The sequence below is a fragment of the Streptopelia decaocto genome, assembly GCF_964273445.1.
Source record: "Streptopelia decaocto genome assembly, chromosome: 8".
NCBI classification, from domain to species: domain Eukaryota; kingdom Metazoa; phylum Chordata; class Aves; order Columbiformes; family Columbidae; genus Streptopelia; species Streptopelia decaocto.
Window position 1 is genome coordinate 7,801,540 of NC_138662.1, and position 24,274 is coordinate 7,825,813.

At 35.6% G+C, this 24,274-nt stretch overlaps 1 protein-coding gene across 12 annotated transcripts in view; it reads left to right on the top strand.

The window, feature by feature from the left end:
• Positions 1–24,274, top strand: part of CACNA1D (calcium voltage-gated channel subunit alpha1 D) — a 176,501-nt gene that overhangs the window by 50,620 nt on the left and 101,607 nt on the right. For all 12 annotated transcript variants that reach the window (XM_082059732.1, XM_082059737.1, XM_082059738.1 and 9 more), the window contains exons 4-7: positions 10,895–11,034; positions 14,988–15,130; positions 16,553–16,705; positions 17,609–17,805. In XM_082059732.1, the coding sequence (XP_081915858.1) occupies positions 10,895–11,034; positions 14,988–15,130; positions 16,553–16,705; positions 17,609–17,805 (633 nt within the window). The remainder of the gene's footprint in view (positions 1–10,894; positions 11,035–14,987; positions 15,131–16,552; positions 16,706–17,608; positions 17,806–24,274) is intronic.

Here is a 24,274-nt window from a genome sequence, read left to right on the forward strand (position 1 = left end):
TATAGTCTCCTGGGTTTCAGTAGTAGTGCATATTTTATTCTCTAAATGTATTATTACTTTCTGTCTTATACCTTATAGAACAGAAAAGACAGTAGTTGTAGAGCAGAAGTTACTTCTGTAGTTGGAAAGGCTTCTAGCTATTGAATTATATATTGTTTTTGTAATGATGGGGAATTAATGGCAATGGTGATTTGTTGGAATATAGTTTCACTGTGATTTTTCAGCTCCTTTCCTAAGTGTTTATTATGTGACCTTATGATTCCTAAATCACGTATTTAAGCACTAATAAAAAATTAATGCATGCATTCCAGTTGGTTGTTACATAGCGTGTTGCATTCTAAAGTACTGGTTTTGAATATGGCCTATATGTTTCTGCTTTCTGAATAGACAGGTTTTTAGGTCATAATTTTTAGTAATCTGTGGGATGTTTCAGACATCCATGTAATTGTAATTATTGTTATGTGCTCTTCTGTGAGATGACTTCATTATAATGTACAAGTCAGAATTTGTTGCTGGTATTTTTGCCAATATTCTTTAAACCAAACCAACCAACCAACCAGAAGTCAAAACCAAACCCCAAACAAAGAAAAACCTCCAAACAAAGAAGTTGAGATGCTTAAAAGGATGTGAGCTAAGCCATGGAATATGGCTGAATTTCCCTGAAGGAGCAGGAAGGTGTCAGTTACGATTAATGTGAACAACATTTATGGCCCTCGAGATGTGACCTCTCGTTACGGTAAATGTGACAGCATGAATTACTTTCAATTACAGTGAACTACATTCAGCTACATTAGTTCTGACACACCTCACTAGGAGACTGCTGCTTTGATAGCTTTAACAAAAGGAAACAAGGCAAAACTTTGGAGTCCAAATGTGTATATCACTTAAGCAAAACCATTGGATTGCGTCTACGGCGTATTATTGCCTCGGGTTTTACACACTTGTGTTTACACCATTTGTTATTTCCACTGGCACTTTCAGGTTTATGCCTTGGGCACTGGAGTACGTGAAAACCACCTTTTAATATGCCATCAATAATAAATGTAAATGCCGAATTAAAAAATATATATCCTTTTTTGATAGTAACCTGCACCTTTGCTTGGGAATTACAATAGGTGGAGTTTACTATCTATCAGCATGTCCCGTTTGATATGGCATAACTCCATTTAATGTTTTTAAATGCTATCAATTTATTCTTACAAATTTATCACAGCGCAGGATATTTATCACTTGACGGAAGCAGTTGTTATAATGTCACTACTTTTTCCTTCAAGGTTCAATTATCATGCTTCAGTTTCTACCTCTAAGCTTTCATAGAAAATAAAAGATGCCCAGGGCAGAAGTCAACCTTTCACTTTTGCTACAGAGGAGATGCCGTCTATTTCACGGTGTGCTAAGTATTCCAATGAAACATGAGTAAAACATTGCCTTTGGCAAATAATAAGTTAGAAATAGCACTAAGCAAAAGAAATAGCTTTAATTAAAGCATTTTGACTCTCTTTGAGGAGTATTGGGCTTTTTTTTTCTGCAAAGATGAAGACCATTTTCTCAAATTCAAGGGGGTTGGTGTTGCGGAATCAGACTAGAAAACTTACAATGTAAAATTGCCAGTTGGAAAAAGAGGAAAAAAAATGGTGGTTGCTCATTCCAAAGTGATTCTGAATTAAGGCCGTGTAGGGTAAATTAATTTTAGTCTTCATCCCATGTTAAGGGCTAATTTTCAAACCTCAGTTTTTCTAGTGTTTTCACTCATCATTTGATGTTGTGGCAGTGGATTATGAAAATATTTCCAAGTGTTCCAAGAGGTATTTTAAGAAGCAATATGCATTATAAACTTATTTCCAGATGTCAGCAACTTCCAGGCTATTAAGGTACAAAGATTTATATTTTAGTTGTTATTAAAACATAAAATAGAATCATAAAATTTTCAGAGCTTTTTTCAAATCACTGAAGTAGTGGGAGTCTAACAGTTTTCAGGTCATCTATTCTGGCTGTGAAATATCCTCACTCAAGCAATCAGATTCCCTGGAGTTGATGAAGAATTGTCTTTTTTAAATTTTACTTCTGCAACAGAGAAGATTTAGGGTCTAATTGGAGTATCTCCATTGTTGTAAGCAGTAAGTTTGATACCAGATAGGTAACTTAAATGGTTCAGAATAGGTGAAATCAAAAAAGGAGAGTTTATCCCAGTCCTTATATCCTACCTGCATGGTCAAAGTGGGATGGGTTAACAAATAACACCTTGTGTTGATAACAGTTGTGTTTTTTCCTGCTTCTGGAGGTGATGTGTGCTATTCAGTAATTTTATTTATGTATTTTAACAAATGATCATGTTTCATGCCATCAAAACAAAGAGAAGCTTCATGACAAACTCGGTTGGATTTCTTTTCTGCTTTTTGGGCATTTAAGTCCTGACTTAAATGTACCAATGGTAACCTGACTGGTTTTAGTTGTAGTACATAGAATTTGACTTCTTGGCTTTACATGCCGCCTAAGAACTCTTCCTCTCTCCTTAACAAAATGGGAAAATCTGGATGTACCTGTACGTGTAGTCTGATGGTCAGTAGTAGAATCCTCAAGTTCTGTCATATATGTATATATAAAAACATAGGAACGTCCAATATGAATTCATGAGCACATTTGTGCAGAATCCACATGAAATTAAATTAGCCTAGCTATTGAGGAATTCCTCATGATTGCTGTTTCATTTTTACAAACGATGAATTACACAAAAGCTGGAAAAATATAAGGTTGACTGTATATGAATATTTTCAGCAAATGCGTATCTTTGAAATTCTGTGCATATAAGTGTAGGAGAAAAAGCTTTTTATTTTGGTTTTGGCTCTTAGTCTCTCAGTGACTTGTATCTGATCAAAATAATAGTTTTTTCTTGCCTACTTGGAAGTACTAGGGACTCCAGTTCTCTAGGAGAAAAATTATATTTTTTCCAAAAGGGAAATAACAGCTCTTGTTCCATGTAGTTACCTTCAAGGGCACAATTTGTAAATGTGCTTTAGGGGCTGTCTTACTGAATAGGTGGGAGAAAGTCACAGAGACTGTGACATTTTACATCAGCTGGAGAGCCGTTTCGTAGGTGGAGAAAAAGCAGGTGTTGGTATGTTCAAACTGTCTTGTAGTGAAAATGGAAGTGAACTTGAAACAGTGACACAGCACTTATGAATATGTTGTTGTGGATGGTGAGTTCTCTGCAAATCAAAACTTATGTCCCAGATAGGGGAATAAAGAAAAAGGGGCTTAGATGCGGTTCAGATGGGAATAATAAAAATAACAAAATCATCTTCCTGATACATAACGTTCTGTGTGGAGAAGTGGAAAATGAAATAAGAAATTTAAAACCTAAATATGTCTCCTGGGCTGCCAAATGGTATAGGAAGGAAAGGAAGAAAATTATTTTGCATTGTATCTTTGAAATGGCAAGGATGCACTTAAAAGTGTTTGAGATCTTTGAGTACTGCTTGCTGCCTTTAATATTATGGCTGGCAATGTGATTAAAAAACCTACACACAGTCGTTTGCAGAATCTGGAACTGTAATTGTAGCAGGCACTGGAGAGGCACTAACTAATGTTAGTAACATTCCACAAGATAGAAGGAAAACTGATTCATCCGTGGAGAAGAAAGAAATTTGGCTTCAGGGCAGGCAGACTCATAGTTTCCTTTCTATCAGAAGCTGAAGATTTTTATCAGGAAGGTTTGATCTGTAGATCACAGGAAGTGAACAAAACATATTTTTTCAACTTTATTCAGTTACTTCAGTTTTGTTTTTACTGTGGCAATTTTCCCTCATACTTTAGCAATGACAAGAAGTAGTATTCCATGTATGTATTTATTTCAAAATTAGTACATTTGTTGTTGCTTTTGTGGAACATGTTTCTGTCATGGTTAGAATGAAGAAGAGACTAAGGCTTCATGGTGGTGCTATTACTAGACGCAAGCTAAATATGGTTTCATTTTTAAATGGATTTCCAGAAGTGTGGACCAACATTGTACCTGAGCACAGCTGACTGGGTACAAATTGGTGTTTAGCTGTGGTATTTTTAATTTTTTTCTTGGAGCTCCTTAGTAGGGAGCCATTCTAATTCTTAATATTTCTTCTCCTTGTGCTCTATGTTTGCAATGTATCTCCAGGCTGCTGTCCTTTTACTTTAGGGAGCAAAGTGCTTCCATTGAACACTATCATGGCAGAAGAGTATGTTTCTCCTTGCAACTGTATTTTCTCTACACATCTACATGTTCTTGGTTATTGAACAGCTAGACGGTCTGACCCTTAGATGCATAACAAAAATGTTCTCATGTTCATTGAGCCTTCTATTTGAGGTGAAAGAATTATAGAGGTCTTCCCTTTCATAGTTATCTGAATACTTACTGGGCACACAAAATCGGAATCTCCCTACATTTCATTGCTGCAGGGCAATACCAATTCCTGCAGTCAAATTAAATTTTGGATACCTGAAATTTACTAGAAGATATTATTTCATAACAGTCTTTTATCAATGGAAAGGCTTTGGTTTTTGTTGATTGCAGAATAATTTTTTTTTTTAATTAAATAGCAGAATATTTTTTTTTTTTTTAATTAAGTAGCAGAATAAAATTTGTGTTAAATAGGCACTTCAGCCATTTGGTTCAAGCACAACCACAGAAGAAGAAAAGTACCAGGAAGAACTTGTTCAGCAAACTGAGACATTCAAGGGTAAAGTTGTGCTTTAACATTTTCATGGATATTGCAGACCGTTCTCCTGTCAGTTTGGGTAGAGGCATTTTTTTTCGTTTCACATTGTTGTTCTGAACAGCATCTATAAGCAGTATTCTATCCTGCCCCCTCCTGTAGTCGAAATTTTATTTCATTAACATAATTGCTGTTGACATTTTTATAGTCTGTGACTTCTAATGCTCTGGTTGGTTGTCCGCCCATAAGTGATGCAGTCTTCCTCAACTTATTTGATTGTTAGCTTTTATAGTGCAGTACTGCATGTTACCTACTAACAAATATAAATTAATGTGTCTCAAAGTTAAGAAATTCTTTCTAGAAGAAGATGATTCCAAGGAGATGATAGAATATGTAGCACATCATTGCCAAGAAGGCATTAGATCTCTCTCTCACACTGGAATGGATTGTTTGCCAGTCATACTTTCTCCTCAGTATAAAAGTGTCATATCCACATCATGTATTGCATTCAGTACCCTGAATACAGGGGAATACAAATATATGAAGTGAAAAAATAGATTAATTTATATTATTTAATGTAACACATTTCAAAATTCAAAAGTCAGTTACTTTTCTGTTTTATAAATGCTGTGTTTTTCCCAGTGCCAGAACTTGAAAGAATGGCTGTTTGTCAAAAAGATAAATGACTTTGTATGTTGTCGAGGCATCAGTCACACATATAACTTAATGGCGTGTGATTGATTATTAGTCCACAAATCAAGAATGTCAAAGTATCTGGTTTTGTGTATGTCTAAACTCCAGAAAGTTGATCAGTTTGGTTACTTCGCCTAAATTGATCCACTTTATCCGCTAAACAGTTTTTACTCCAGTAACACGTATGTTACTCTAAATGCAAAAATGTATTTCCCCAGTTAAGAAATAATTCCCATCACTGATGTCCAGAGAGTAGAAATTCATAAAAGAAGACTTAATTACATGGCTTGATAGATTAGGGCTTTGCAAATTAATGAATGACATTGTATTTTGAAACAGTTATCTTGTGAGATATCTTAAATGCAGAGTTTTGGTGCACCACATTATAACATGTAACTGTAGTTTTGCATATTCCTTTCAGAGATTTTGAAAATATGAAAATAATAAATGGTGACTAATGTACACCATCTGGCTAGGGTGGGGGAATAAAAAGGATTTATTCCTGAGCAACAGGGTCCTTGCTAAGCTAATTTACCTAAAATAAGAAAGCAAATGCATTTTTTTTCTGAGAAAAATGAAGTTCTAATGACTTCACTGACACTCAGTTGATAGGGTGGCGTTTGTTTGGTGCTCCGTGATCAGTATCGAAGTGGAGCTCGTTGGTCTCTGTCAGGAGGACAGTGTATCTTATCAGTCCTGCTGTCGAATCATATGTGCGGAAGAAGATTGCTGAGGCTTGAAGATTTTGAGCACCATTAACAAAAGTGTTAGGCAGCCTTGCAGGAGTCAGCTGCCTGTATCTGTGTAGTATCAACTCAGTGAACAAACTACTATTAATCTGTACAGCTGTAGGATTAGATCCTTAGTAACACACACAGATTTTTGTGCTTCATATCTTTAGATTTACAGCTGTCATGTTTTTTTTCTCTGCTACTTTTGTGATGCAATATAGAACTGAATGCAATAATAGATATTAGAAATTATGTATGATTTCTAAATTAATCCGTACAATTTCTTAAAACCAAAATTGTCTTCTCAGTTTCTTTTCATGCAGATTTTTTTCAGGCAGTCACTCAGACTTATGCATTTCCTTATTTTTTGTTTGGTTGTCCTATCTCTTAGTGTTTCTACTTCCATTTAAAATTAAATCAAGTATTCACTTAAAGATCTCAATTAGTTTGAACAAAAGTAAGATGTGCCTGGATAGTTTTCTCCACTATAGAGAAATGAAAACAGATAAATGTGTGCATCATAAACTGTTAGAACTGCAGTCTTCAGTCTGTATTTTTAAATTATCTCACTCCTTCAGATCTATTTTGACATAGCAACCCTACTCTGCAACTCTTACAATAATACTGAAAATGGTATGATAGATGAAACTTTATTTACATAATAGGTGACTTATGGCCTACAGATTTATCTTGGTGTCAGAGGCAAAAATTTATGTCTTCAGTGACTGGCAAGAAGTTACAGAAGTGTGAGAAGGGACTGCCAGTACCTTCCTGAGGGTGAGCAGGTTGTTCCCTTTGTAGTTTGTGTTAGAACATCTCTTGGCTGCCTACTTATTTAAAGAAAAAAACAACACACAATCAAAAAAAAACCCAACCAACCCAAACCACAAACCCACCCCAGCCTGTAAAGAAAGCACAGCCTGTAATGTGAATATTGTTAACTACTGGGCCAACTGATTCATCTGGCCTCTGTGAAAGACAAAAGTTGTGATTAAAAAAAAAAAGGTAAGTGTGTGAGAGCATGAAAGAAAAAGGAAGAAAAGGAGGAAGAGAGGAAAAATGGAGGACTGGAAAATAATAGGCTTCTTTGGCTGTAGATGTATAGAAACATCAGTGTTCCTTTTCTCAAGGTTTTCAAGAAATTGTAGATCTTGGATTGCCCAGCAGCTGTTGTTACAAAGCATCTTTCCCTTGTGCCGTTGGCTCTGTTAGCAGCATTGTCCCTGACTCTGTCTTGTATCTATTACAAGTAATATGTTTCTAGGGGAAAATTCTGGAACCAGGCATATATATGCTCTACAACAGGGAACACAGATGGAAGGAAATGTTTCCATTCTTCCACAGAAAGGAAGGAAAACTTTCCCAGTATTTAATGTTATGTAGAATGCAGGGACTTTTACGTGTTGAATATGTAGCGGGTGTAAGTAGTTGTACGTGCCCTGAATCCATCTGTACTTTTCGTTATGATCGTGTAAGAATTATCAGAATCATGTCAGAATCAGAAATTACAGAGCTGTTAACTGAGAGATACCTCTGGAGGTTACCCAGTCTTTCAGCTCCTGGCAGGACTGTCGCTAGCACAGCATCAGGGCAGCTGTACCTTTGCCAGACTACATCTTCCAAACTTCCTGCTTTGAAGCTGCGTGTTCCTGTTCTGTGCTACCCTTCTGACAAAGAAGCTTTACTTAACATCCTGTGAACCTCCAAACCTGCAGCTTGTGGCTGTTTCCTCTTATTTTACCACGTGTTGCTACTTTGCATTTGGCTTTATAGTCTTTTTAACCCCTGTTCAAGTAGTTGTAATCTACTTTTAGACCTTCTCCTAGCCTCCTCTTTGATGGAGAAGAGATCTTACTTGCTGGAGAGGAGATCTTTCCTTCACTGGAGTTTGCACTTGCTCAACAGTCTTTCTGAACTGAGATCCAAAACTGTAGTTTTGCAGCCTCACAGGGCTGAGTAGAGGTGGCTAATAATCTCCCATTGTCTGCTCACCATGCTGTTCCTAATACAGCCCAATATGGAACTAACCTGATTTACAGTGAGTACATACGTAGCTTGGTGCTCACTGTGACTTCCAGGTCCTTTCTCAGGCTACATGGGTGTGGGATTATTTAATCCAAAGTGCAGAACTTCACATTTTCCTTGCTGAGATTCATGTGGCTTCTGTCAAGGTTTCTTATGCTTCATCTGCTGAGTGATGCACACTGATCTTAAGCCCACCTTTGGGTTTTAAAAATGAGCTTATATTACACCCCATGTTATTTTAATTGAATATTTGCAGTGCTGTTTAGGAAATAATAAACAGTCCCACTTCCATAAAAGAGAAATAAAATAAACAGGAACAGGACCAAGCGTATTTTAGAACATGGATGCTAAGTGATGGGATACAGTTGTTAGATTTGAACTATCACATTAAAATGAACCGCAAGGGTATGGGACCATTAAGCAGGTTACGTTAGGACTAGGACTGGTGCCTGGCTCAAATAGCAGAAGAGCATTAGAACGTTCTTTGAAGGGGAGCAGTGAAGATGCTTTTTAGGATGGAATCTGGTAGGTTGATGGGTGGAATTAAATGATATATGTGCCTGTAATAACAGGATGCTGGACATGATGACCCATGAGGTCATCTTGGCCTAGAAGGTCCCATCCAGTCCTGTGTCTTATGTTCCCTTTATGGAAAGAAGCTGTTGGAATTTTGCATATATGAAACTTCCTATCTCTTTTGTCTCACCTTTTCTTTAACTGCTATGATTTTGGCATATATTTTGCCCATAGCAAATGCCAACCATAATATTTTTGCCTTCCTTAAGTTGTCTTACATTATCTATCTTTCTATATCCAAGCTGCAGACTTAGTTATGTGCAGGGAGACAGAAATAGTTGTTATAGTGAAATGTGTACATGGTAGGTTTTACTTGAATTCAAGTGTTTTTGCAGGATATTTCTCAGGAATGCTGGTAATTCATATTATTGTAACCTCTGTAGTGCTCTCTAGCCAAAGAAATCTGATGGCTTTTGGTGCACAAACCATTCACATTTATTCTGTGAGGCCACTAAACTCTTATTATACAGTAATTAAATGGTAAGTGGAAGGGATAATTTTGAAATAGATATTAGGAAAAAAATCTGGAGGAGTGAGGAGGAGGAAGATGTCCATCAGTTTCACTGGCCTGGAACATCTCACACAAAATATAATGCAGCTGAGGAGAAGCTGCCTTGGGTGAGACTTTCTGGTGCTTATGAGTGTGCTCAAAGCAGAGGAGAAAGGCAGGAGTGTGGGACTGAGCCGAGCAGGAGGTGAGATCCAGGAATCCTTGCTTTGCACTAGGAGAAAGCCTTACCTCTCACAGCGATCCCAAGGTGCCGGTTGCTGGAGATGAAGACCTGGAGAGGAGTATGTAGTTTATTGATAAGCTTCTACATTTATTAAGTTGCCAGTGTCAGATTTATAAATAGATATATTGCATCCTATACATAACCAATCCTAAATGGCATTTTCGTGGGGAAAAGATACCCAGCCTCCCAAATTAAAGCCATTGCACATGAGAATATAAAAGATCTTTGTTTAAATTGCAAATGGTCAAGGCTTGATTTTCATTTGGTTGTATGTGAAAGTGACAAGCTGTGTAACAAATAGCAAATACAGAGTTTTATGTGTAATGTCTGTGCTGTACTTGAGTTATGATAGTAGAAGATTGTAATCCTCACTGAGCAGTTATAGTCCACATAATTAACACTGTGTGAGATAAGTGAGCAGCATCATGTATTCCTGAACAAGTTTAAAAAAATGAATCATTCTCTTTGTGGTTTTTATTCTTGGCTCTAATATTTGCACAGTAACAGATAACTAAACAGAGTATTATATGAAGGGATGAAAGGGTGGTTTCTGAAGGTAAAAAGAACAAATGTGTTAATTGATCTGTTTTGATAGCAGTGACTTTTACAATTTATCCAGATTGAATATGCTATTGATATAGAAAGAAGCAACAAAAAATATATTGTTCAATTAGCTAGTAAAAGAGATTAGGTGTATAACTTTGTTTAAAGTAAGAATTTTTGTAAAACGAGGAAACTCGATATTGAAAAAAAGCATTGCGACACATCTGAAGTTGAAGTTTCAATGATATGAAGTGGTGAGATACTGACTTAAAATTTCTTCAAGCATATTAGGATGATTTAAAGAAATTCTGGTGATGTGGAAGGAAGAATAAGTCAATGTAAACTTCTATGTCAAGATGAAAAAGTTGCAGGATGCTGTAAAATTCAATGAAGACCCTCTTAAGTAGCTTATAACTTCCTGAATCTTAGTATGCAATAACACTGTCTCAAACTCTGTTATTAGGTAGAACTCTGTGGGTACTAATTAAATAAAGGCTGATGTAATGAATAGTGAAAGTAAGTATACCAATGCATACTGTTTTAGGATATTTCCAGAGCCCTGTTCTACAGCATTTTCTGTTTTTTAATGAATGCAAAGAATGCTGTTGACCTGGATTGGACTATTTGCTTGGCAAAAGTACAGTATGCTTCCATGTGTGCAGAAACAGAGCCTTTTTCTCTTGCAGAATGTGAAAACAGGAAAATATAATGCAATTATGTAATTATAACCTTGTCAGTACAGCTATCATTAAGTGCTTTGTGATTAAAACCTGTAAAATAAGCTGCCATGAAGTATCGTGTTGCTTTAGTCCTGATCAATACAATTTACCCACTTTCTGCAAATTCTAACTAGTAAAAGAACTGTTAAATTATGTTGTCATTCATTGTATTTTTTTGTCTTTTACAGGAAAAAGTAGAATATGCCTTCCTGATAATTTTTACAGTTGAAACATTTTTGAAGATTATAGCATATGGATTATTATTACACCCCAATGCATATGTTAGAAATGGATGGAATTTATTGGATTTTGTAATAGTAGTAGTAGGGTAAGTAATTATCCTTCATTATACAAAGATTTAAAATCTTTATGGTGAGGTAGATATAGGTCTGTTTGGCTGTAACAGCCTACACTTGATTTCTCTTTCTTTAGAATAAAAGAATGAACTGATATGACTGAAAAATTCAAAACAAAGTCCTGAAAGTTTTCAACGCTATCTGTGGCTGCAGGCTGTGTTGCACAATCAGCTTTATAGTAAAAGTTCCCAGGGAATTTTGAGTTCTGCCAAAAATTTTCATTGGTCATTATCTTGCAGAATCTTTTCCATCTGATTTTTTTCAAAGGTGAACTCCTGATGTCTTTCATATGGTAAAGGTTGGTCTGTTTAATTTCATACATTGTTACATCATTTATTCATTTATCCCTATACTGTGGTTATGTGGAGTTCATCTGTCCCACAGAAACCTCTGGGAGAGCCCATGTGTTTTGAAGTGGAGGAGAATGGTCAGGGGAGAGAGCTAACCGAATAGTTCCTTGACCTTCCCCAAATCTGAGGAAAACTGAACACTCAAGTACTTTCCTTTGGGGTGCTGCACATCAGGCCCCAGGTCTACATAATTTTGGCTTGCCTGGGGGAGAATGTGTGCTCAAAATGTCCTATTTTATTTTTATTTTTATTTTTACTTTTATTTTTATTTTTATTTTTATTTTTATTTTTATTTTTATTTTTATTTTTATTTTTATTTTTATTTTTATTTTTATTTTTTTTAACCCTGTGCACTTTGCTGTACCAGGAAATCCCAACGAGTTTGTTATGCTCCTCAGAGCCGCACTGCTTGGGTCTTATGCAGGTACCAGAAGAGCGGGGAATGGAACATCTCACACTTAAATTATGCACCTGATTATGATAAATAATGCATCTTTTTTGTGTCAGCAACTTTGTGTCAGTGGAGTCATGTAGGAGTAGTTATGTTTATACAGTCCTGAAATTGCATTTGGCCTTTTGAAGGCAACTGTGAGGCTGATGTGGGCACCGGTGAAAATTCCCTAAACATGGAGGAGATTATATTGGGGGGAAAAAAAAGAAATTTCCGGTACTGTAAATTGTGTTTATTGAAAACATTTATTGATAATAGTACATGGAGAACATTATCCACATATAACTTAGTTGTTGTGCCTGGCTTGCAAAGAAGATCTTGGCATGCAGTCTGAAATTCCAGTATCGTTGTTAGGTTCAAGCTATATCGAGGGTTGCCTGTAACTGAAAAGGCCCAGAAATGGGAGCATGTGCTGCTCTTAACTCATGTCATTACATGCGGGGAAAAGATGCAAAGTAAAAGAATTTATAGTAAAGCATTATAAAATTTGGGCAAGTATTATGATATGAATACCCAATGTATAACTCTCTGATTCTGAGATTGTAATGTTACTGAGAAGGTTGTATTTGGGCCAGGTGCTTGGCATTCAGGCACTTTTGGTCCAAGGCTAAAATTTGTATATAAATAGATCCTTCATCAGGTCAGGTCATTCTCAACAGATTGGCCTCTGTGCCTGAAGGGGAAGCTTGATGGGCAGGTTTGGAGAATATCACACATAAGACCTCTATTCTCTTGCCAGGCAGTCACTTGAATAGACCTCTTCCCTCTTGTGAAGTGACCACGGAGTTACAGTAACCCTGGAGCAGTCTAATTAACATGACCTCTATCTTTGGCTGTGTCCTAAATACATGATAACTAAAAAATTTTCCATTAACTCATATAGCACTCATTATTGGAGCCTAAACCTAGTTAGGTCAAATGCTCACACTGAATCCAAGGAAAAATACAAAGAAAAAAGGACTACGTCTTATCAAATACCTAAAATATCAAACTAAGACTTAAGTCTTTCTTCAAAACCAAAAGCTTTGGACTATAAATTATTGTGTAGGTTGTCATCAGTCTACCTGGAAGACAAAATGGACCTTTCATAACACATCAGGCACTGGCAAAAATGCGAGCAATATTTTTGTTCTTTCAAGAACAATACAACCCACATAAGCAAGTAAAAAAACATGAGTCCATTTACTTAATTAATACTTAAAAGCCCAGTGAAAAATTGATTTTTGTATATAACCCAAGGTGGATATGGAATCACTTCTGGATCTGATTCTGTTTGACTGGTTTCATTGTGAAATTTCATTAGATATTTTAATAGCTTTGAAAGAGCTGCCGTGATGCCCTGTATTCAATCTATTAGATGGAATTTGGTTCATGTGCTTTCTCAGCAGAAACTGTAGCAGTCCAAATGCATAAATCTTAGTTGTACCAAAAGAAATTTCTGTTAGCAAAAGGGAAGCATGTATAGAGACATTCTTCCACAACATCAAATTTGGCATTTAAACTTTGGTAAACTTTACAGGAAAATAAATGTCAGTTTTCAAAGTAATAAAGGAGATCAATGGCTTTATACCTTAATGGCTTTATAGGATAGACATAAAATGACAGAGCTGTGGACATAGCTGTGGAAGTGAGTTTTTCTCCTGTCTTTATCACTTCTTTCTGAAAACAGTCAGAGTATGAATTACTTTCAGAACAATCTACTACTTGTCTGCATGCTATGCTATGTAATTTCCATTGATTTCTGTGAAAGAATATGGTCCTGGTAGAGAAAGCTTTCAGAACAACCTCCTGTGCCTGTAGCCCTTTAATTTGCTGAATGATGTATGGACTGACAGGCTGAAAACAGATTCTCTTAATTTGGGACTTGATTCAGAAGTCTGTTTAATCATGTCTGCCTTTAGAGCATGAATAATCACTCTGAAATCATTGAGATGGCTCATTTTCTTAGAATTATGCTTCTATTAAATTACAGGGCTGAATCAGGACCTAAAATATTAAATGTAGCAGTATGTGAGTTGCCGGCATTCATTCTAAGACCTGTGGTCTTCATAGCTGGGTTTCACTCTGGAGGGAAATGAAACAGAAAAGATACGGGTATTGACTGATACAGGTCAGTCACTTACTGGGGGAAGAGAGTGTCTTCAATATTCTACTTTGGACAACCTATTAAAAATTATGTGATTTCCAGCAACAATCCAGCATGACAGAGTTGTGAACTAAAGTTGTGAAAACATTTCTTGACAAAACCAAAAACCAGCACGTTTCAGGAGTCCTTTAAAAGTGTGATGCATTTTTCAGGATTACAAAGCTCTGTTGACTTGCTAATCCTTTCAGGTGAAGTTCAGTTTTGCAAGACTAAATTACAGACTCTGCGCAAAGGATAATATGGTGTGCATCGTTTAGCCACAGTCTAGAAATGGTGCATCTGAAATGCAAGTCCAAACAATCTACTATTACTTTGCACTTCAACCGCTTTACTTTGAATTGCTGCTAGAAGTTGGACAGAAAAATATAACTCTTGTCTTCCAAACTGTTCTAATGAATGACTAGCTCATTTCTGCAGTGAAGAAATACAATATAATAAATTAGTCATCTGGGGATATTTTTACCCTCAAAATTATTACGTGTAAGAAACAAATTTTTGGTGTTATTAAATGTTGGACTCTATTTTTAATATATTCTGTTTTTACTGACTGTATTTAGAATGTGACTTCAAGTGACTGCAGCATCACTTGAAGTTCATGTATTCCACCAAAATTAAAACAGATGGTTTCTAGCGATTATCTGTTTCATGTACTAAAGAGAAGACTAATTCTCCGAAACTTAGAGCTAAAATGTTTGAACAAAAAAAGTGGCAAAGTAGCTACATTTATTTAAAAATAGCAGGTCATGTATACAAGCAGAATGCTAATTTATTAGATACTCTGTGATCATCGCTCTCTGCAGGGATTAGAAACTCTTGCACTTCACAACTCTGCCTGTCATGATTTAATGTGTGAATATACCTCTCATTTTGACAGCTGAACAGCTTTTCAGAATTGTCTGCAGTTCAAGTAATTTCCTACTACCTTTGATTGCATAGTAAATGGATGGTGATAACCTTATTCTTCTTATTATTTTCTAGATTATTTAGTGTAATATTGGAACAATTAACCAAAGAAACAGAAGGTGGCAGCCACTCAGGTGGCAAACCTGGTGGCTTTGATGTCAAAGCCCTAAGAGCCTTTCGTGTATTGCGACCTCTCCGGCTTGTATCAGGAGTGCCCAGTAAGCTCTTTTCTGTTTAATTTCACTGGAATGAATATAACTGATCTGATTATTTAACTTTCTTTTTCCAGACACTAACAGAAATGAGATAATATGAAGTTGATATTTTTGTTATCTGGTTATGTATATAAAGTGAGTTTCAAGATGAATGATACCCTATTTCAAGTTGAACAAAGGATTGTGAATTCATTCAGTGTATGATCTTCTTACACAGTTCAATAAGCAGATAGGGGAATACTCTTCCTTTTAAGAAGTTTTATATAAAAGTAAAATACATGTTAAAATGAAAATAAAATTCAGGTGTGGTTGGTTTTTTTTTTTTTTTTTTTTTTTTTTTTAATTATTTTACTCCGAATCCCTGTAGATCTGAAAGTGTAGGTGGTCCTAAAATAGTTTCTGTGTTGGTAAGTGTATGCCAAAGCACATTACACATTTCATATTTCCTGCCCCCTCCAGTGCACATGAATGCCTTCTGTTTATCTCAGTAGAGCTAACAGATAAATTAGGAAACTTAAAAAGTAGAACAATATTATTTATAGAAAGCAATTGAATTTTCTGATAATCTTTCCTGTTCTCTTTTAATACATTATTAATTACTGAAGCTATTTGGGCTGAATAAGGGGTTCGTGGCTTGCAATTCAGGTCTTTCCAAGACATTCTAAAGAATCCTAATGCTATGTTTATTATTATATCATGATCATATGATATATGATCACATGATTATATATGATCATGATTGTATATATTTAGCAAAAGAACTTCAGTGAAGAAAGAAGCAGTCTTACGAAATGTCAGAAAAGAAGTCTATTAAAGTAAAAACTAGGTAAAAAAAATGTGGCAGCTTCATTAGTTCGGTATTTACTAGTTTCAGTAAGGCTAAAATTTGGCTAAATATTTAATTGAGGAGAAAACAAAAATGAAGTAATTCTGAAAGTGATGAAAAAGTTCGTTCGTACTCCAAATGTATTTTCACAGGTGGCTGTTTATTTCTCCAGACCAAAAATACAGTTCTGCAGTTGGCTGAGTGTACATTTTCTCAGGACTTGCCAGAGAGTTGTGGCTGTAGCACGGAGCTTTTTAAAGGTCATATAAAATAACCTACAACCACACACTGACTACATGTCCTTTCTTTCTAAAAACCCATAAATTCTTCTGACACATTTCAAACATCGACTTCTGTGACATAGCATTTATTAACAGAGGAAAAATTAGACTTTGGCACTAAGTTTTGGATTCTTATGAAATATGTTATGTTACAGGAACATTTTGTGGTTCTGGGGAGTTGATTTTTTTTTTTTGTTAAAACTGATTCACTCTGCATGGCTGTATCATTAATTTCTAATAATGTGTAATTATAGAAAATTTGGTAAGGCAAGACATAGGAGTCTGGTTCATATTTTGTATTATCTTTTTCTCTTTTAGGTTTACAAGTTGTCCTGAACTCCATTATAAAAGCCATGGTCCCCCTCCTCCATATTGCCCTTTTGGTATTGTTTGTAATCATAATCTATGCTATTATAGGATTGGAACTTTTTATTGGAAAAATGCACAAATCTTGTTTTCTTATTGATTCAGGTAAGTCATGAAAATTGACTAAAATAAGGGACTAATTCTGTTTTCTTTTAAGTCTGTGGGATTTCAGTTTGAAATAGAACAGGAGCCAAAGCACTAAAACTGTTGTAACCCTGTTTTCCTTTGTGGTTCATAATGTAGGAAGAGTGCATTAAACTTAGAAAACAACAAAGCAAACTAGTTTGAGACTAGAACATGCTCTGAATAAGTTTTCATTTCTGAAATGTGTAACTGAGATGTCAGTAGTGAAAACAGTTTTTTCTCATCTCTGCTTACTGAAGAGCCAGCTAGTCCTGTTTCAGGGAAGAGTTCACAATCTGGCAGGGTCTCTCCTTCAAGATTGCAGCAGCGTGGTAAGAAGTGAAATGCTCAAATGAGTAATGAAAGAAAACAGTGTTCCTCTGTCCAAGTGAAATGATAAAATGAAAGTGTTTGTTGTGAGAGTTTTGATGGAATGAAACATCATGAAGTAAGTATGTGATGGCTAATGGGACATTTCTGTCAGCTAGGTAATTAAGTGAGCTATATGTAGGAACTAGTCCAGACCTGTTTCCTTGGTCATCTCTATGGTAGTATGAAGTAAACGGAAATGAAGGAATGGCAATGAAGAGAAAAAAAAAATAACATGAGGAGATTCTAAAAGTATATGTTGTATTGTCACGTGCTTCTTTCCACTGCTTAATTACTCGAGCTCTTTCCTACATTCAGCTTTGTTTAGCCTATTTTAAGGCTGTAAGCCCAGATGTGAGAGACAGTAAGAGCTCTGAAGCCCCCATGGGTTGCCTTTCTTGGCATTTCTCAGGTTGATTTCTGGATTTACCTTCCAACAGAGTCGATATTTATTCATGCAAAGAGTTAACTCACAAAAATTTGAGGAAGTTCTGATTTTTTGGGGTTCATTTTCAGATATACTAGTTGAAGAAGATCCAGCACCTTGTGCATTCTCAGGGAATGGACGTCAGTGTGTCATGAACGGCACGGAATGTAAGGGCGGATGGGTTGGACCAAATGGAGGCATAACCAACTTCGATAATTTTGCATTTGCGATGTTGACTGTGTTCCAGTGTATAACCATGGAAGGATGGACTGATGTGTTATATTGGGTAAGTTAACAAGTCACTGAGCTTTGTTTACTTTTAAACTAGCTTCAGTGTTCAAATGTGGAATAAGCTGTGTTTTACAATACTGTCAGCAGGAAATCATGGTGAGTTTTGCAGGAGATGAACTCAGCTGCGTACTTTCTCCCAGTCACAGCATCTTACTGGACTCCTCAGGCTAAAAAGACATTCTAGAAACAAGTTTATTCATTGCTTATTTGAGTGGGTTTTTTTGCCTATTCCATTTGGATAAATGTAATATTACATTTATGTCCTTTGGACTAGCATTTTTTCATGCAAGCCTACAGTTTTTAAGTATGTGTTTTCCGATTAAGCTTAAAAGTTCTCTTTTTGCAGTATTTCTGCAAAATATTTCACAATATTAACGTAAATTAGAAAAAGCAAGCTCTCAACTGTCATTGCTTGCCATGAGGACTGCAAACGATTTGTTAACAATTCAGAAAGAACAAATCACAAGAGCTGTGAGCCTGAGATTGTCTCCATAGAAGCAGCAGAAGGTGTTCAGAAGCCTGTGTAAGTCCCCACCTTTAAACACTACTCTAGTGTCAGATATGGAACCTCCACAATCTTACAACATAAACAGAGAGCTGGATGCACACTGGGCAACTGAATTTAGTACTGAGAAATGAGAAATGAGGAAAAACAACACACAGATTTTTTTTTTTTTTTTTTAAATAAATAGGATCACCTGAATATACAGGTAGACACTTCTCTGCCTAACCCCATTCCAGTTTAAGGACATCGTTCTTTGGTGAATCTTTAGGCACCCAAATATCTGATGCAAATAATTTGTACAAGGTCATTCAAGAATTCTTTGACAGAATCCACCTAACAGGTGCTGAAAATCAATGAGAATATTCTGTACCACTTGGTACTCAGCAGTAAGTCTTTGCAGCAGTTAGGACCTTATAACAAATATAATTGTAACAGTTCAAATATTGCAAAATATTTATAAAGAAGAAAGCTGATTGCTAGTAAGGATGATTATTAGCAAGCTGTTAAAAATAGGTATTTTACTGGAACTGTACTCCAAGTTATGTTGCTCACAGGAGGTCACATTTTGAATTTCTTTAAGGTAGTATGGCCAAGTTGTGGAGTATTGTATGCAATTCAGGATGCAGTATCACCCAGTGAATGAACAGTTAATTTTATGTAGTCATTTGTTTCAAATCAAGATGAAATATACTGTTGCTAGAAAATGTAACACCAGATAAAATTTATGATACTAGATTATGGACACGTTTTGAATACTTATAATGTCACTGTTGAAGATAATTAAGATGGTAAACTGGCATTCTTTTTGGATTGAAAGATGAAAAAAAGGGGCAACATATGAGTCTCTGTTTCTAGTGTCTGTTAGCAGAGATACAAAATTGACTATAACCACACAAGCCTTTGATACTAAAGAGTCTAACAATAATGCATAGCTACATACAGGCTAATGTACTGTTTCTCATAGTGTAGGTTTATCTACTCTCTTTGGGTTTTGCTCTCCAACTCTTCCTAATTTTCTCAGGGACTGTGCAAATGTAGAATTAGTATGTGCTTTGTATTTGTATTCACGATGGTGACAGTTATTTTTATCCCTCCCAAAATAAAAGGGAAATTTTGCAATGATTCTCTAGAAAAAAATACACACTTTCAAGAGAAAAGTATGCCCACATTTCAGTACCTGATAATTCCTCTGACTGTCACCAACTTTTTAAAAGAAAATGAATGTAAAAACTTTGGGAGTTACTGTGTTTAGAATATAATTGTTAAAAAAGATGTAGAAACACTTTTAGTTGAGTGGTTCAGATTAAACATTTTTTCCCCTAAGAATTAAAGAGCTAAATGATCTGATGCATCTTGAGAAATCTTTGTGGATGAAACATGTAATACATGTTATCCAGTGAGCTGTCGAAATAAGTTGCTTAATATTGTAATGATCAGACAATTTCCAAATGCAAGGCTTAAGAAAATTAAAAATGCAAAACTGCAGACGAGTTATTTCTCTATAATGAGTTCCTGATGTAGAAGATATTTTCAGGTACACAGATGTCCATTTTCATTTCATTACAAATGATACTGAGATTATTAGGCAGAGAAGCAAACATTTATTGGCCTAGTGAAATATAATCAAAGTCAAATACTCAAGTGACTTTGGAATCTGTTTTAACTGACATTTCTATAATTAAATTACACATCTGGATTCTTTTGATCTGTAGACCAACAAATTGCCTGTTGTCAAGCTGAATTTACTTGCTGGAGTACAAGAGAAATTACAATTTATATGTTTTAATGTTACCCCTGGATTAAGCTGAGCTATATTTGCTAGCTAAAAATTGGAAAATATTTTAATTGATTATAAAAAAGATTAGAGGTATACCAGATAGTAATAAAAATGTCCAAAGAATCTAAGAAAACCATTTTAGCTAGAGAAGCATGGGTTTTGTGGGATGCTTCTTGCTTAGAAATTTGTTGACTGAACAGGTTTTATACAAACATAAGCACATAAAAATGAACTCACAAATATTAGAAACTGCACAAAATTCTTATTTCCATTTGGTCACTGTATGAACAGTAAAATGAGCTATGTAGGCTTAACTTGATAGCAGGTGTAATCAGAGTGGGTGAAATACATGCGATGTCTTGCATCATGTTATGTGGCATTTTGTTAGCAAGAATGACAGCCAAAAATGACAGCTTAAAATAACACTCACTAGCACAGCTTGTTATCACCTGGTTAACGACAGTAAACTCAGCTTAGAAATCCTCAAAGCATCAATAATGATTTTTCTCTTTTGCATATGTGTTATAGATTGAGGGCTTGATCCTGCTGCCACCAGGCACCCTTCAGATACTGGTGACTCACCTGGGCATCCTGCTGCTTACCACTTTGCACCTGATTCCCACATGTCCCATTATTTTTAGTGTGTCTTCATCTGTCTGCTTGGTCTCTCCAAGCTCTGTGAAGCTCACTGAATAGCATGTATTACATATTTCATCCACAAAAACTGTGACTCCTTGCTGCTAGACTTCACTATGGAGGATAAGGGGCAGTGTCCTCGTTTTCACCAGCCAGTGCAGCATTTGTATTCCCAACCTGTATAACGTTTGTGGCTGCGCATCTGTATATCTTCTCTGTTTATATTAGGACTGTGTTTATGCCCAGTCACAGCCTTAGCTGAAGGCTTATGCTTGTTAGTTTTGGATCCCAGTACAGTCCTTGTTACTGGCAAAGTGGCAGCTTGTGTGTCCAAGTTTTTAATGCTCTGGCTCACATTGTAAAGCTGAAAGCATAGTATTCCTGCCTCATTTTCAATTTATGCTAACAAGCACTCAAGAATTACAAATTCTGCATTTGCATATCTGGCTCTATATTTTTTCCATGTTTTTCAAACATCAACTTTATAGTCTATTAATGGCAAATATGTATTTTGTCAATTGCTTTTTGTTTTCAGCTGTTTCACTTGATACGTAAGAACACACATAATGGGCAGTGGTACTTGCCCATAAGCCTCCCAATTTTTTCCCGTGAGTACCAAAGTTATCACATTTAGTTCTTGTTTTCACCATAGTAAACTCAGCTTGAGTTACCACACTTAAATAATCTACACTGATGCTACTGTAACTTGAATGAGAGATGGGCAGGTCCTCTGTGAAACAAACTATGTGTTGGGTTGCCAGCACAGCTGACTCAATAATGGAACAACTATATTAGTGGCTACTGAATTTTACCAAGTCAATTTTATGCACATACATTGCATTACTAGCTGAAATACTAACAGCTTCTCAGTTCCTTGACACCTGGCTGGCACTATTCAGATTGATTTCAGGTTGATTTCAGATTGATCTGGAGATTTCTGAGACTGAAGCACTCAAGCTGAAACTGCTGAGTAAAGGTACATTGATGTCTCACGTGGTTTTGCCTATTAAAACACCTACTGATATGTTAACAAGATAGTGTCTCAGAGATTCAAGTTTAAAAACCACATTTAATTATTTGAAATGTCTAAGCAATCTAAAAGATATCTGCAACTTGCATAAGGCTTAAGGAAAGGGTTATCAACTTTTTTTTAATATACCCTTTACTAATATGTCAACTGCTTAAAACTGTCTTTACTACTGTTTGATAGTAACATATGTTGTCATCTAAGAAATACTTAATTCTTAATTCCTCTGCTTTTATAACACAAATTACGCACTTAGAAATCTGTTTCTTGCTTTAGAAATAAGCCTTTATATGCCCCAATACACTCCTTGAAGCATCTTAGAACATTTGAAGAAAATAAATAATTTCTATAACACCGTCTGCTTAGGCTGCATTGCACTTTTGCAGATGTTTAGTATGGAGGTATCTACACAGCCATTGCATTCATGTTACTGGAAGTAACACATTAAGATATAAAAAACTGTATCAGTATTTCTTTAAATATATGTTTATATATATATTTAAATAGATAGCATTTCTTTAAATAACCAAGTACAAGAGCTGTGGCTTCGTTGCTAGCTTTCCAGTGACTTTCTTTATTGTGCATAAACTAAAAGGTAGAAAATGACTGGACGATTGTTTTCTAACTGGATGAGAATTTGAAAAAATATAACTTAAAAATATAAAATAAAATAATTACAATAATAAATCAAAGCAGTCCGTTAATTTTTCAGAATGTCAGTCAGACGATCAGGAACTCAGACAATCTTCTAATCACTTTTTAGAATGCTCTCAGTTCAAGAATCTTAAAGGACAGTCTCCTCGGAACTATTATAAGGGCATATAATGTACTTGAAACCAATTGATGTGCAGACAAAGATTTTTCCTAACACAAGCAAATATTTTGCAAATATATCTCACAAGAAAACCCCTTGGCTCAGGCACAAAATATATTATTAGTCCATAAACAAAAAGTTGCAGAATATGTTTGAAGTATTATCAAAACTCTCATCAGAGTGCTGAGCAGGAATCTCTAAAAAAACACCTTTCAAAAAATGTGACCAACAGTAAACTGGGCAATAATACTCTAGAACTTTGAATGATTTAATAAACTAATGAGTAAAAATTACTTTGGGTGATTTAAGTCATATTAGGCTCACTACAGCTGCAGCAATGGAAGACATGTTATTGCATCCAGATATTATGTACCAGCTATTAATTTCAGCTTACATTCTGTCAAGCATTCTTTGACTTCTCTCAGCCTTTTTCCCTTTGTAAATAAGTTGCGAATATTCAGCAATGTTAAAAATTGTGATGAAATATTCTAGAAAAATCTTAGAAAATATTGATTTCTGCTTTTGCCTGTTATGTACTAAGGACAGTTTAATGCTGTTCTCTTAACATCACTCAACACCACTCACAGGTCATCTAAGGGAGACTCTTTGGTGAAACAAGGCAGCTCATCCCCAAAGGCACTGATGTGCTGGATGCACAGTGCTCCCAGCCTTTGACTGCATAGCCAGAAATTTAACACATGATGTCCAGCTGGAGAAAGAGTGATAAAAATTTTGGAAGGCAGTATTAACATACTGCGTAAACCACACTTAAGAGCCAAGGATTGCAGGCAGGATTTTTTTCAATTTGTGTGTTAATTATTTGAATCCAATTTAATGCTAAAATCTAGCTTAACCTCCCCACCTTTTAGGTAATTATTTGGACTAATTGCTTTATGTTCTCCAGACATAAAAAGCTTTGAATCAACCAATTTTAGACTGCAAAGAGAAAAGACTTAAATTGCCAATAAGTTAGAAACCTCAGAAAGAGAGAGTTGAGATTCAGACATACAAACAGAGCAACCAAGCCAAGGAATAGATATACTAAAAGTGTGAATTAGCATTGCAAGTGATGATAATATAATTTTTTTTCAAATGAGCATCTTAACACAAATCCCCCACCTGAGGGAGATTTTAAAATACCTCACAGGGAAATATCTTTACCATGAAGTGAACTTGATTTATTTTGACAAGGTATCTAATATCTTAGTCTTAGCTGTCTGCTGACCTGTGCTGCAGTCAAAGCATGGAACTAATTTCTTGTCATAGATCACTGCAAATGCTCAAAAGAACATGCTATTTCTCCTCATAAAGCTTAAATAAAATGGATAGAAACTGGATTAGAAGTAAGCTAGACTTTAAGTAGTGCTAAGAATTCCACTAGTTTAATAACTAGGGGTTTTTTTCCAAAAATCTTTGCCATAAGAAGCAAATGATCCTTTAAAAACTGTCCTGGTTCCCAAACTGTCCCAGGATAACAGTTTAGTAGATACTTTCAGATCTACCGTGAGTATTTGGGTTTTGTTCATTGTTCCTACATAAACTAAAGTAACAATTTTATGTCTTCAATTTGAATAGTACATGCTATTGTGCTTGCATTTTTTTAATCCAGCATATGGGAAATATTAAATACCTCTAATTATTATATCATGTATGGTACATATATTGGTGGCACAGCAGATGTGAAAAGACAAAAGGTGTTTAGTAC